General features: G+C 39.0%; 1 protein-coding gene across 2 annotated transcripts in view; it reads left to right on the forward strand.

Annotated features, from left to right (window-relative positions):
• rmdn1 (regulator of microtubule dynamics 1) overlaps positions 1 to 14,612 on the forward strand; it is a 37,842-nt gene that overhangs the window by 19,108 nt on the left and 4,122 nt on the right. For both annotated transcript variants that reach the window (XM_039754298.1, XM_039754297.1), the window contains exons 7-9: positions 171 to 258; positions 6,869 to 6,899; positions 9,526 to 9,659. In XM_039754298.1, coding sequence (XP_039610232.1) covers positions 171 to 258; positions 6,869 to 6,899; positions 9,526 to 9,659 — 253 coding nt within the window. The remainder of the gene's footprint in view (positions 1 to 170; positions 259 to 6,868; positions 6,900 to 9,525; positions 9,660 to 14,612) is intronic.

Here is a 14,612-nt window from a genome sequence, read left to right on the forward strand (position 1 = left end):
AAGAAAAACATTATTGTACACTACTGTCCTGTGGGTGTGTATATAAAAATGTGTATGAATATAGTTTTTGTGTGTATGTGTTAAATAAAGACTAGTAGAAAAGCTACAGTCAAGTTCAACAAATGAAACTCCAAACTATGGTTGCATCTCAACTTGTTCTTATTTTTCAGGTGCTTTGCATTTGCAGAACTGCCCTGGTATCAACGTAAAATTGCTGCTGTGCTTTTTGCAACTCCTCCAACATCTACATTTGAAGAGGTATCTTAAAATGTGAAATTTTTTGACTGTTAGAAAATCATGACCTGTGAAAACTTTTAATGAAACTTGCTGGGGCAAACAATTAAGTCTACTAAAAATGACCGGGTAGACCTGAAAAGCTGAGAAACAGCAGTATGCTGCCAGCATTCAGAGGAACTTGAAATAATGACAACTTTTCTAGATTTGTTATTTTACACATACACGTCATTACAGATGGATGCTGGAACTGATTTAACCATTTAAGCCCCCATAACACTACATGACTTTATTTGTAGACTTCATTTACTTAATCTTAGCAAGTTGTGGCGAGTCACTGCACATTCCCATGATTCCAAGAGACTTGTTGGTCTGTCTTGTGTTTGTCGTACCTTGACAACATGGAAAGAGAAGGGCAGAGATTGTCACTAAAGATTCCATACCTGGAACACATTTGTACTGCCATTAATAAACTCTCGGGCAGTACACTAATTGGCTGTCAAAATGCAACAAGCTTGTGATATTTTGGAAATTTTGAAACTGTGCTAAGTAGTGGTGAGGTAAGCCTGTGCGCTGATGGCCAAAGCTTAGCTATGTGTCTGTGACTCTTCTCATTTAATCTTCATACAGCTTTACATTACTGTGCAAACGGCTGACAGCTGTCTTTGGAAGTTGCAGAGCTGAGTTGTACAGCTATTGATTTTAGGGGACCTTTTATTACAATTATTTAAATACAAACAATAATATTTAAAGAATTAAGGGATTTCACCTGCTACATCTTGTGAGGAAGAACCTAGAACTGCTAATCAGTTTTTAAACTCACCTTTTTAGCAAGGTGCTGCTCAGTGTTGGCCCATACTGAATATCCCATAGTATCAAACGCACATCTCCACAAAAACCTGAGATTAAGAGTCTTTCTCTGCCATCATGACAAACACTGGGTAAGGAACAGTTTTTTTGTTTTATATAAAGTGTAACTTTTAGACATTATCCTATAACTTATAGGTCAGTGATCAGTCTTGCACACCATTTCATGGTTTGGAGTTCTGTATAGTTGCTTTATTATTGCTTAACACTAGAATCCTTGAAGCCTACGAAAAAAAATCATAAACCTGGCCCACCTTAAATCCCTTTGCACCTCTCCATCAACATCTTTTGTTTTGTAAATGTGTCTGTCCGCACAAGCGTCAAGCAGCCTGCTCTTCCACCCATCCCTACCCTTGATGGAGCCCAACTTGGGCATATAGTGCTCCCAGCTCAAGCCAAGGCTTTTCATCTGTGTGTGAGTTGCCTGGAGTTGTAGAGGGTAAATAAAACAGCATATCGTTGTTAGGAATGCATGCATTTCTTGTGTGTTCCATGTCTACAAAGATGGCAAGAAATGCTGAACACATACCTAAAGCAGAAACTTTTTCCATGTTATACTAATAATGACGTGAAGTGTATAATGTGTGAAGTCTAAATATCAAATAAACGTGCTCTTTTATTCAAGAAAATAACCAAAGAAAAAAAAAAAAAGAATGTACTTGTGGCTGTCAATGAGTTAGAAACTCAAGCTCAAATGTCAATCGACAGGAAGTTGATAAGTATTCTTGAATGATGTGAAGGTAAGAACTGCTGTCGTATAACTCAAAGGTACTGAGTTTGAGACTGGGCGCTCCACGTTTTGAGTTATTATCACTATAATAAAAACATATGTTTGATCTGAGTCTGTAATACCCGGTGGAACACCTCGGGATTCCCCCGTAAGAGCTAGAAGTGGCCGAAGAGAGGGAAGTCTGGGCATCTCTGCTCAAGCTGCTGCCCCCATGACCCGACCTTGGATAAGCGGAAGAGGATGGATGGATGGATGTAATACCCGGTGTAAATTTTGGCTGCTTGTAAAAGTTGGCGCTTGGTTTTTTTTTATTAGTCAGTTTTATTCTCTCAGTGACATTCACCTGGTACAACAAACTTGCCTCTCCCTCTCTGAGTTGATGGCATTTATCTCCATTCTTTTCATAAGAGCTATTTGTTGTACCGGCAATCAAAGATATGATGTCCTGTGACCACTAACAGACTGGACAAAGGCAGGACCGTAGCAACAGACAGCTTCTTCACAGCGCTTTCACTGGCTAATAGACTGCTGCACTGCAACACAACTCTGCTTGGCACCATAAAGTAAAATGGGACTTCCACCTGCAGCTAAAGTCACTTCAATACGTGAATAATTCACCATGCTAATGTTTAGGTCTGACAGTGCCATGCTCATCTGTTAAAGTATGTTTTACATTTATAGCACTTTACGCTGTGTAAGACAACTCCTAGTCGCACATCTGTGTCATTTAACTGTTAAACATACCATAGTGCTACACAACATTTCCAACGATGTTTAATCACAGACTTAATATCCTTATTCTTAGCAAGTTGGAAGCTGTCATGACTTGTTCCTGCAAACTCGGGTAGTTTGACCTTTCCAGTGATTCAGTCAGAATAGTCTGTAACTTGACAAAATCAACCTGGTTTGAATTTGATGAAATAAGTTGTAGGGAAAGCTTGTGTGTATGTGTGGGAGCTGACATTTAGTGCTCACCTGGAAGCATAATTCATACAGTGCAGAAAGAAGCAAAATGTAAAACTGGTGTACAGTCAACCCTCGTTTATCGCGGTTAATCCATTCCAGACTCTGCCGCGATACATGAATTTCCGCGAAGTAGGATTCTTTATTTATAAATCGAATATTTTTGCAGTTAGAGCATAGAAAACCTGTTTACGACCTTCTAGATACATTTTCTAACATTATTCGAGCCCTCTAGACATGAAATAACACCCTTTAGTCAAATGTTTAAACTGTGCTCCGTGACAAGACAGAGATGACGGTTCCGTCGCACAATTAAAAGAATGCAAACATATCTTCCTCTTCAAAGTGTGTGTCAGGAGCAGAGATTGTCAGAGAGAGAAAAGCAAACAATCAAAAATCAATCGGGCTTTTTGAGCTTTTAAGTATGCGAGGCACCGCTGGACAAAGCAGCTACAAGGAAGGCAGCAATGTGAAGGTATTCTTTCAGCATTTTTTAGAGGAGCGTCCATATCCTCTAGGCAAACAGCCCCTCTGCTCACACCCCCTCCGTCAGGAGCAGAGAATGTCAGAGAGAGAGAGAGAGAGAGGCAGAGACAAGCAAACAATCAAAAATCAATATGTGCTGATTGGGCTTTCAAGTATGTGAAGCGCCGCACGGGAAGCATATCGTATATCATTGAGGAGTTTTATTTAATATGCAATACGTGCTCTGATTGGGTAGCTTCTCAGCCATCTTGCAATAGCGTCCCTTGTATGAAATCAACTGGGCAAAGCAACTGAGGAAGCATGTACTATAAATTAAAAGACCCACTGTCCGCAGAAATCCGCAAACCAGCGAAAAATCCGTGATATATATTTTAGATATGCTTACATTTAAAATCCGCGATAGAGTGAAGCCGCGAAAGTCGAAGCGCGATATAGCGAGGGATCACTGTACTAGAAAGCACAGACAGGAGAAGGGCTTGTCTGTCTGATGTCTCAGGTTTGTTGTTCAGTGACAGATTTGAAAAGGTCATTAAAAGGGCCAAGATTCAGGATGAACAGGCCTGGAAAGACTTGGTACAGGCACTGTTGGGCAGCATGGTTAAATGGCTTTTAGAATGCAGTGAGTTTGTGATCTATACTAATAAAAGGCAAAGTCCTCACTCACTCACTCACTGACTCATCACTAATTCTCCGCAACTTCCCGTGTAGGTGGAAGGCTGAAATTTGGCAGGTTCATTCCTTACAGCTTCCTTACAAAAGTTGGGCAGGTTTTATATCGAAATTCTACGCGTAATGGTCATAACTGGAAGCAGTTTTTCTCCATTTACTGTAATGGAGATGAGCTTCAACGCCGTGGGGGCGGAGTTTCGTGTGACATCATCACGCCTTCCACGTAATCACGCAGTACATAGAAACCAGGAAGACCTCAAAAAGCGCCAAGAAAACATGCATTATATAATTGAGAAGGCAGCGAAACAATAAGAAGCGAGCGAGTGACATATACAACCATATTCATGAGTTCTGCTACTTCAGAAACAAAGCACGATGTAAACCTACACTTTAAATTTAGTTCATAGACAGGCTGCCGCTGGCGTTTGTAATTTAGTGCCTGCCCATATAAGGCCGTCCGTCAGCGGCAATCCAATAGCAAACTGCCACGGGTAAATATTCACGGGTGAAGGACTGTGCTTATGGAGAGGAAGATGAGATGGTCAGGGTGGTGTTTGACACAAACTCAGCGAAACTGCGAGAGAAAGTTTTAAGTGCCAGGACTATGGTAACATTAAATAAAGCTATGGACATAGCACGAGATGGCACCAGCACAGCTGGGAACCTTCGATGCATGTACACCGAAGCGCTCACGTGAACTGACGAGAGCACAGATAAAAGCAACAGTTCCAAAGAGCTGAACAAAACCGAATTACACAATTGAAAAGGCAGCAAAAATATGAAGCGCCTGATAAGCATATTCATAAATGCAGCTACTTTGGAAACAAAGCACACGGTGGAAAAGTCAATGTCCCGCTAAAGGAAGACAGTGTAAAAAAAAAACCCGTGCATGCAGTGTGTCAGGTCTCAGATAAAGAAGAAGACGAGCTGTTTATTGATGCAGTAAGAAACGAATCGATGAATGAAACCTGTCATCTTTACAACGATTGACAAACACGGAATGTAACTTGAACACAACACATCCTACAAATACGAACCTGATTGAAAGAAATAATGATAATCAAATCCTTGATGACAGCAACACTCAGTAACACTCACAAAACAAATACTGTATATTGACAGTCATGTTACGTTATTTTTAAAATGTTCCCTTTTCTTTTTCTACCTTTTTTAACACACTACTTCTCCGCTGCGATACGCGGGTATATATATGTATATGTATGTGTGTGTGTGTGTGTGTGTGTGTATATATATTTATATATATATATATATATCCCGCTCTACATACTCGAATAATGGATACTTTATTCGCCATCAATGATTGTTTTGGTAAAGCCATACTCAGTGTATTCATTAGATGAACGGTAAAAAGTAAGAGCGAGGGAGGATGACTCATTGAGGCATGCAGGCTGTAGTCTTGCGTCAACTCTATCTGAATTGCGATCACATTTGAAAAATATATCTTTTCAAGTTCTATTTAGTCCATATGTGTCAAACTCAAGGGTCAGGGCCACATCCGCCCGCGTAATTATATCCGGCCCGCGACATCATTTTATATACTGTATTATTGTTATTAATGGCCCGGGTATATGAAGCGCTGGTAACACAATAAACTACAGAACCCATAATGCAGCGCTTCAGCTGCCTTGCCGAACAGTTACCGCGTTAATCAAGTCTACCTTATGATGCTGCAAGTTATTGCGAAGCTAGAGTTATTGCGCACTGAGTTTGCACGGCGCTTTGGTGACTTTGAAGAACAAAAATGTCCGTCTACATGCGGCTCGAACCTTGTGCATGTTTGGTAGCACATATCTGTGTGAGAAGCTCTTCTCAGTGATAAAGACTAACAAAACAGCACACAGGAGTCGCCTCACTGATGAGCACCTGCAATCCATCCTGAGAATCTCCACAACACAGAACCTCACACCAAACAGAAACGAACTTGTGGCCAAAAAAAGATGCCAGGCGTCCAGCTCTAAAATGACATGTGAGCAAAGACAACTGAATGATTTGATTTGTTATTGCACGTAAGAGCGGGAGTCAACCGTTTGAACAAACAGCGTATTGCACTGATACGAAATAGCTGTGTGTGTGTATATATATATATCTCTTTTTCATTGCTTCTTTAACACACTACTTCTCCGCTGCGAAGCGCGGGTATTTTGCTAGTACTTTATAAATTTGATGCTGTGCTGAAAAGTCATCATGGAGTTAGTTGTGTAATTTGTCATTCCCTGCTATTCTTAGTCATGTAATCACATATCTGCAAGATTCAGTACCTGCAGTCATTAAATGTGACATCACCTCTGACAGCAAGTCATGTAGTGTTCCACCGGCTTAAGTGTTGGCAAGAATTACTACTTTGTGTCACCAATACATTTAAGTCCAGTGGCAGAATCAAAGGCCGTAATGCAGAGATGTGCCCATTGCCATCTGTTATTCTTCAAAGTTGTGTGTGTGTGTGTGTGTATATATTTATGATGTTGTCCCCGTCTTCAATTGCCACATTTTGAGGGCTGCTTACAATAATTTATGAATATAAACTTAAAAAAAAAAAAAATTAAATCTATTAGCAGCAGTAGTAGTAGTAGTAGTTTATAAGGCTCTACCTTGATTATAGTCTAATTTTATTTTTGAATTTTTACTGATCAATTTAATATTCTCTTATTTGACTGATTTGTAAATGGAATGTGGGTTAAGGTAAGTAAGGTTGTCTCCATAGCTCCATAACCTTAAAGCTGGTGGATGAATTAGCTTACTCAGGGTCACAGTGAGTTGCTGATAATTTGAACTGACGACCTTTTACAGCCTAAAATGAGTCACCAGGGAGCTGTGCTTATATACCAGTATGTTTAGCTGATACGATACAATCAGGAAAATGATGCAGACTTAAAAATACATTTTTCTTTTCTTTTACAGGCCTTAACCTATTTCCTGAAAGCAGAGGATGGTAAGGAGGAGGAAGATGTTGGGAACATACGCTGATCCATAGAGCTACTTTTGTTAAAAGAGAACTTTAGGGATGTTCACAATACTAACTAGAGAGGAAGCTAATAATCTGATCATATTATTAAAAAAAAAAAAAATAATAATAATTTTGTCATGTAAATGCTTGTGAGCATTTTTGGTAACCTGAAATGAATTTCTGTCATTAATTTGATTATATGTGCCCTGACTTGTAAAAGCAAAGAGAATTCCATTAATAAATCCTGCAGCTTGAGCACTTCACTTTACAGGATGTAATGCTTCCTTTTAGGAAAGGTCGATGAGCAAAGGAAATGGAGGAGTGGCACGACATGTAAAATAATCCGGCTCGGAGTATCAATGCAAAAATCAAGCCACTGTACGTTAGGCTAGTAGGAAAGCGGTCAAGAGCTTTAGTAATTGGAATTTGCCAACCTCCGCATATTTAATCAGATTAGACAACACATGTCATGTAATTTAAGGTGTGGTGATCATGGAGGGGATTTCAGTTATCCAAACATTGAGAAGCCCCTCTTGCAAACAAAGAGGAGGAAAGTGAAATGGTGTGAATGGCAAATGGCCGTTTCACATTCAGTTCATTCAAAGTCCAGTATGAGCCTTGTGCCTGTTCAGATGTTGTCTTTTTGAAAAACACAGACTGAAATAAAAAAAAATACAAAGAAAACGCACTCAGGAGTTAACCGGTCCTCCTTTAAGCCGCAGTGATTTCAAGTGTGGTTACATCTGAAAGAGTCTTGAAAACCCACATATGCTCACTGAGCACAGACATTTTTGGAAAGCAGACTTTGTGGATGAGAAAACAAACTCTCCCTTTATCAATAATAGATGACATCACTTCTGAGCAAGGTTATTTTAGTTTTATTGTTTGTTAGTTTTTCGTATTTTTTTTTTGATAAATAAGGTTTATTTCAGTTTAGTTAGACTTCTTTTATTTCTGTTTTACTTTTATTTTTTTTAAAACCCAATATCCTCATCTTTCGGCTGCTCCCGTTAGGGGTCGCCACAGCAGATCATCATCTTCCATATCTTCCTGTCCTCGTCATCTTACTCTGTCACATCCATCACCTGCATGTCCTCTCTCACCACATCCATAAACCTTCTCTTAGGCCTTCCTCTTCCCTGGCACCTCTATCCTTAGCACCCTTCTCCCAATATACCCAGCATCTCTCCTCTCCACAAGTCCAAATCAACGCAATCTCTATCCAACTTGAGCCGACTCTCTAATGTCCTCATTTCTAATCCTAAAACCCAATCTATGTTAGTTTCAGATGGATCTCAAACAATTGCAGAGCTAAGAGGCTGCATTGCACTGTACTACTTAAAAGCAGGTGTTTCGCACACTTAGTTACATAAGACAGAGTGTACAAGCGGGCAACCTTTGTCTTTTTTTAAACTTTTTACACTGAAGCCACCACTATTTCCTTCCTCCAGAAGTGAGATTTATTTTTTGTGCCTTTTTTATTTTTTAACATGGGCACTCATTCAAGTCTACCCATTCTTGAAGTGCCAGTCTTCTGCATGTCTCTTAAAAAAATGTCTTTGTTGTAGCATTTAAGGTCAGTTTTCAATTCTATGGGATTTTTGTCTTTTAAGCATTTGTTGCATGAAGTCTACCAAAAATGAATGTTTGCTCCTACTATGTGTTTTGACAATACATACTGAAAGTTTATTTAAGTCTGTATACTAATCGAGTAAAGCGTATTCTGTTAGTTCTCACAACTGCCAGTAAAAAGCCTTCATCACTGCCTGTTTTAAGTGTAATGTCAGCATATCAAAACCTGAAAGTGAGTAAGAAGACCGGTTAGGAGCCCACACTGATATTGCGCATCGCCGCACCCACCACATGACAAACCAACTCAGGATCCCAGATTAGGACCCGAGTGCAGCCATGTACGAGTGACGCCTCAACACCACACCAGTTCAGATGGAGTGGAACCAGTGTGAGGTTTTTCATGGTGGCTGGGGTGCCAATTCTGCCACCCACCCCCTGCAGGTTGGAGGGCTTACACGCGGGGCTGGATGCAGATGAATGTCATATCCAGGATGAAGCAATTGCAGGTTAAGGGCCTTGCTCAAGGGCCCAACAGAGCAGAGTCCCTTTTGACATTTTACGGGATTCGAACCAGCAACCTTCCAATTGCTAGTGCAGTTCCCTAGCCTCAGAGCCACCACTCCACCCAGGACACAGTGGAGAACCGAGTTTTACCAAAAAATACACATACTCGTGGCATTCAGCATGCCAAATAAATGGATTCTAATTTGCAATAATTGCATTTTTTTTTTCTTTTTCATTTTAATGAGAAGTCATTGGTTGTCTGAAGTCGCCAAGTTAGACGGTTAGGACAAACCGATACCTGAGAGTGTGCTGTGTATTTTGGGTTCCCAGATAGTAGATTAATGAAATGGAAATGAACCTTTCCATGCTACCATACGTAAAAACAAATCTTTTCAAAATAATTGTGGAAAATAAGTCTCTTGCTACTAGAGTGGTTTAATTAGGTTATCCATTTAAATGGGTTGAGTGCAGTGTATTGTAATTTTGTTGGCTTGAAGGCTTATTTTATTATTTTCTTTTCTCTATTTTTCTACAGTTGACTCTAACTTTTACAGTAAAAACTTACTGATGCTTGGGAAGTCCTATATGATGCTGAATAACAAAAATGAAGCCCTGTTTTGGATTAATAAAGCAAAAGATTATCCAGCACACACTGAAGAGGATAAGCAGGTGAAAAGTTTATTATTATTATTTGGGTTTTTACTTTCTTAGTTGTTCTCCAACATCCCACACCATACCACTTTCTAAGCCAGTTTAAGGGTTGTGCGGAATCGTAAAACACTGTACTATTAAATATAAGCACCTTTGGGGACTTGGATTTTTTTTTTTTTTTGTGGAGTACTTGAAGAACTGTAGCTGGTTTACTAAATTATAACATACTAGCTGTGTAAGCCCGGGCTTCTAGAAACTATTGAAATCGTCAGAAAAAAAAATGGAAATGCAGAGTCGGTGGGTATGTTTTGTGGACGTCTTCGGCCCCCTTGTCTATCAGAGACAAAGCGAGTTTCTCTCTCCTCGGTGGTTTCGTTTTGCCGATGTGCTCGCCTCGCTTGTGTATTAGTGGCTAAGCAGGTTTGTCTTTCGTCAGCGGTTTCATTTTGGCGATGGAGTCTCTTTCGTTCAGCTTCATTGCTGTAGCCTTGCACTTCTGGGCCAGACAGGCAGACACACACACACACACACACACACACACTTCCACATGTATACGTTTATATATAAGACGTACAGTGTTACAGAACACAGAGTTTAAAACATTTCTAAAGTTGCTGCTAGACATGCTTAACAATGGCATTATGGTAAGTACTTGTAAATCTAATTATTTTTGTCCAATCAGATTAGTTAATTAGAAGCCAGTTATGACTGGTGAAGCCAATTATTGTTTAAGCAACACTTTTTTTTTTTTTTTTCCCTTAACTAAAATGAAAGTTAATTGCTTTCTTTAGTCGTAAACCGCTGTATTCTCAGATTTTAATTGCTTATGCGACAGATGAAAGTAACCAAGGAGCAAACTCCAAAATAACGCCTCTGTATGTGTTCATCATATAGTATCTATTTGGATAAAATATTTAGAAAGAAAGAGAAGGAAAAAATGAACAATTCATCTGTGCTGGCTCACAAGTTGCTTGGATCTTTGGAAATGGATGAATGACCTGATGTGGCAGAATGAAAGCCATTGAATTAAATAACACGTTCTGCTGGCACCCATGATTGACTTCTAATTAAGGAATTGGGTTGGAACAAAAACCTGCAAGCAAGTGCTGTAATCGTCCAGGACCAAACTTAAGGAACCCTACATCTAGACGAATCATTTTTATCACAGTAGATTCTGTGTAGCGATTGTCAGTTAACTCTTTCATGGAGGTTGTCGACAACAAAGGGTGAAATGGTTTCTAAATCTCCGCAGATGTCATCTACTGAGATTTCTGTTCACCTTGCAGCATGACGTCAGATACCGGCTGTCCACTTTCACTTGCCAAGCTGGCCAAACGAAGGTCATAGTCAGTCTGGTGCATCTTCTTGTTTTCATTAATCAATGTGCTGCTGCTGTTTGTAGCAAGTGGGAGGAAAAAAAAAAAAAACACGAAGTGCCACAACAACCAACGCAAACGCCACGACCTGCCAAACCAGGCAATTTGCTGCTTCTCAGTGGTATCCTAGGGTTGAAAATGTTTGTTTATTTAGTGTTCATAGATTTTCAGATGGATGTATTTAAGAACTATGCTGCACCGCCTCAAATATAACTTTTAAAGATTGCAGTAAGCACTTACACATTTTAAATAACACATTTATACAATTTTTTTTTTTTTGTGATTCAAATATTCAGTTTTGTTTAAACATTTGACTTGTGCATCATTGGTGAGTTTGAGATCTTTTGGCAAACTATAACAACATTCCCCTTAAATTGTTCATAGACAACTTGCAAAAAGCTGAAGCTGCAACTGTGAAATTTGTGAATCTGGAGGGGTGAATGTAATGAGGTGCCAAGATCCCAATATGTTCGGGGGAAAAGGTCATCGAAATCACACATTTTGACAAAAATGGAAAATGTGGTGATTTGATGAAACCAAAAAAAAAAAACGCAAATTAATTTTTTTGCCTTAAGACTAAGCACTAAATTTATCTTAAGCACAGTACAACACAATGTTATGTGCTGAATATCCATGGCGTGCAGCCCAGTGGTGACGGCTGTCTTGTAATTTGGATGTTCCTTTACTGTGTTCTTTCTCCTGTGTGTTTGCCTTCTTTCTGTACAGGTGTAAAATACCTAACGTGTGTGGAAAAACAAAAAGAACTGTGCCTCTGGAGAAGATTCAAAATATCGATTTAGTGTTTGTTTTTTTGTTTATTGATTTGTTTATGGTCCAGTCATAGCCTGGTTGTTTATCTGACTGCAGATGCAATGCAATGTGCTGGCACTCGAGTAAATTTTATAACGTTCAGGTGTACACAGCAACCTCAAATGACTTCAGAACAGAATTTCAGGGTAACTGATTTAAGAATCCAGTTATATTAAAATTTTAAACTGCCACAACTTGAATTAATCATTGTCACTGTGATGACAGAAGAAGAGTTACTTTTACACGTGTAGATAAACATTACAGAGCTCTGCCCGTTACTGACGCTGCCTGCTCGGCTATTCTCGTGTAAAATCACCACCATCATTGGTCAGATTGTTAACACAGGTTTTTGTAAGACACTTGCGTTATTAGTTTTACATCAAAAATAAACATTTTGACAGAATACTACTGTTAGTAATAAAAATAAGATAATAAAGAACTTGTCAAAACTGACTATGCAAACAGCAACATAGTGCAGACTTGTTTTAAAGTGTATTCAGTAGTCCTCTGACTTTTACAGTTTTATTAAGTCCTTGTCTGCAGATAATGAAGCTGTGAAGTTGTTTTTAGTGGTATGTGAATAAGGAGCACAAACTCGCTCACTGCGTGTAACGGCTCGTGTTGCTTATGGAGCTCACTTCCTCTTCAGTTTATTTTAAGAACAATTAAGTGACTTGTTGTTTCCATTTTACTACTCTGATGATTATCATCTCTCCTTAGGTAGCTTGAAGGATGCAGTTGTGGGAGATGCACCCTGGTGGTTCAAATGTTTTGCAGAGCCGTTAAGCTGTCGGGTGTGGCTATCAGAGGAGTAAAAGAGGAAAATATTTCAGTTGAAGTAACCTGTCAAAGTAAATTTAGAGCAGTACATTAATGTTTTTATATTTTAAGATGGGCTCTCTCACACACACACACACAGTGGTACCTCGGTATACGTCTGCTTTGGAATAAGTCCAACTTGGTATACGTCCTGTTTGGACACACAAAATTTTGCTTGGAATACGACTCGCGTGCTAACCTTGTTTACCTCTCTCGAGACAAAGCCACGACTGCCCACTAGCGTTAGTGCGGCAGTTGCTAGCATTCGGTGAACAACCCGCGCTATAACTCTCTGTGAACTTTCACGTGTGTGATATAGCGGGTCCACAGCTCCTGTCAAAGTCCAGCTTTAAAATAAATAATCAACGTGCTCGCAGCTTGGTGAGGGGGCGTGGTGGTTATGTGGCTGAAGGTTGTCAGGGCGATTAGCGATGTGGGCGTTTCTCACCAAAGTGCACTTGTGAGGGACCGTCCGCTTTCATGATTGTTCCTGGGGTTGCTTATCTTGATAAACAGAAGCGCGAGTTGGCTTGAAGGGGAGTAAATAGAAAGAACGGATGTGAGAGAGAGAGAGCAAGTGAGAGCGCGCATGGATTAAGTGGCAGAAGCAGGCAGAGCGCAGGTCAGCTGCAAGTAGGGCTTCTTGGGTTTTTTTTTTTTTGGTTTTTTTTTTTTAAAGAATGCTTCCTGCTTTTTACTTTGTCGTTTTTAAGAAGACTATTTTCTATTATTTTTAACCTCATTATTGGAACTTTGGAGACTGCACTTTAATTTGAACACCTTGTTTTGTTAATTGTTTTAATAAAAGCACTTTGCACTTTTCACCATCCCCTTGCTTTGTTGTTACCGATGAGGTTAGCAGTGAGGCACATTACCGGTGTAGGGATTCAAGGGCTCCCGGCAGCAGATGGGAGCATACAGCAAACCTGCATCGCACAACGCGTGATTTTGTGTTTTTTCATGCAAATTTGAATTGATTGTTGAAAAGTATGAAGGTGGCATGCGATCCGGGACATGGCTGTTGCATACCGTTTGCCGAGAACACGGTATCTACGATTGTAAAAACAAAGATGTTATTAAAAAGTAAAGTGAGGTAAAATTTTCATTTATTTCATCTAATTGCTTTTGTATTTATGTATTTTAGTATTAAGCAGTGTTTAAATTATTTTATACAACCCCATCAATGTATAATATGCCAATAGCAATAGGATTTTTTGTTTTCATGGGAACGGATTAATCATTTTCCCATTATTTCTTATGGGAAAATTAGTTTGGTATATGTCCTGTTTGGTATACGTCACATGGTCTGGAACGGATTAAGGACATATACTGAGGTTCCACTATATATATATATATATATATATATATATATATATATATATATATATATATATATATATATATATATATATATATATATATATATATATATATATATATATATATATATATATATATATATATATAAAGCCAAATACCACTGACTCACTCATCAATGAATCTCCGAGCCATGAGGATTTGGGACTTGAAATTTGAATGTAGGTTACCCTTGGCCCACAGCTGTTAGCTAAGAAACGGTTTTAAAAATTTTGTGGTCCAAGTGTGAAATTTCTTAGTTTTTTTTTTTTTTTTTTTAGACCAGTTGACACTTAGAATGACCATCAGAGGGCGAACTGGAGGTGACTGCCAGCATTCTTTATGTTTGAGTAGCACCCTGTTGGCCAGTCCAAGCGTCTGGTGAATGATAACATACATACAAGACCGCAAGACAAGCACATTAGTCAGTCTTCATTGTTTTAATTTAGTTTTATTTGTAAAGTTGTGTTTTTTTTTTTAATTATATTTTCTCAAACAAAAAACCTTTATTTTCCTCCTAGCCAACGGCAGGTATTTCAGCTAGTTTTGTATATAAGGCAGTGCTTTTTCATTTTCAAAAATTGTGTAAAGTGCACTGTATTTGAAATGT

The sequence above is a fragment of the Polypterus senegalus genome, chromosome 5, assembly GCF_016835505.1.
Source record: "Polypterus senegalus isolate Bchr_013 chromosome 5, ASM1683550v1, whole genome shotgun sequence".
In the NCBI taxonomy this organism is placed as follows: Eukaryota; Metazoa; Chordata; class Cladistia; order Polypteriformes; family Polypteridae; genus Polypterus; species Polypterus senegalus.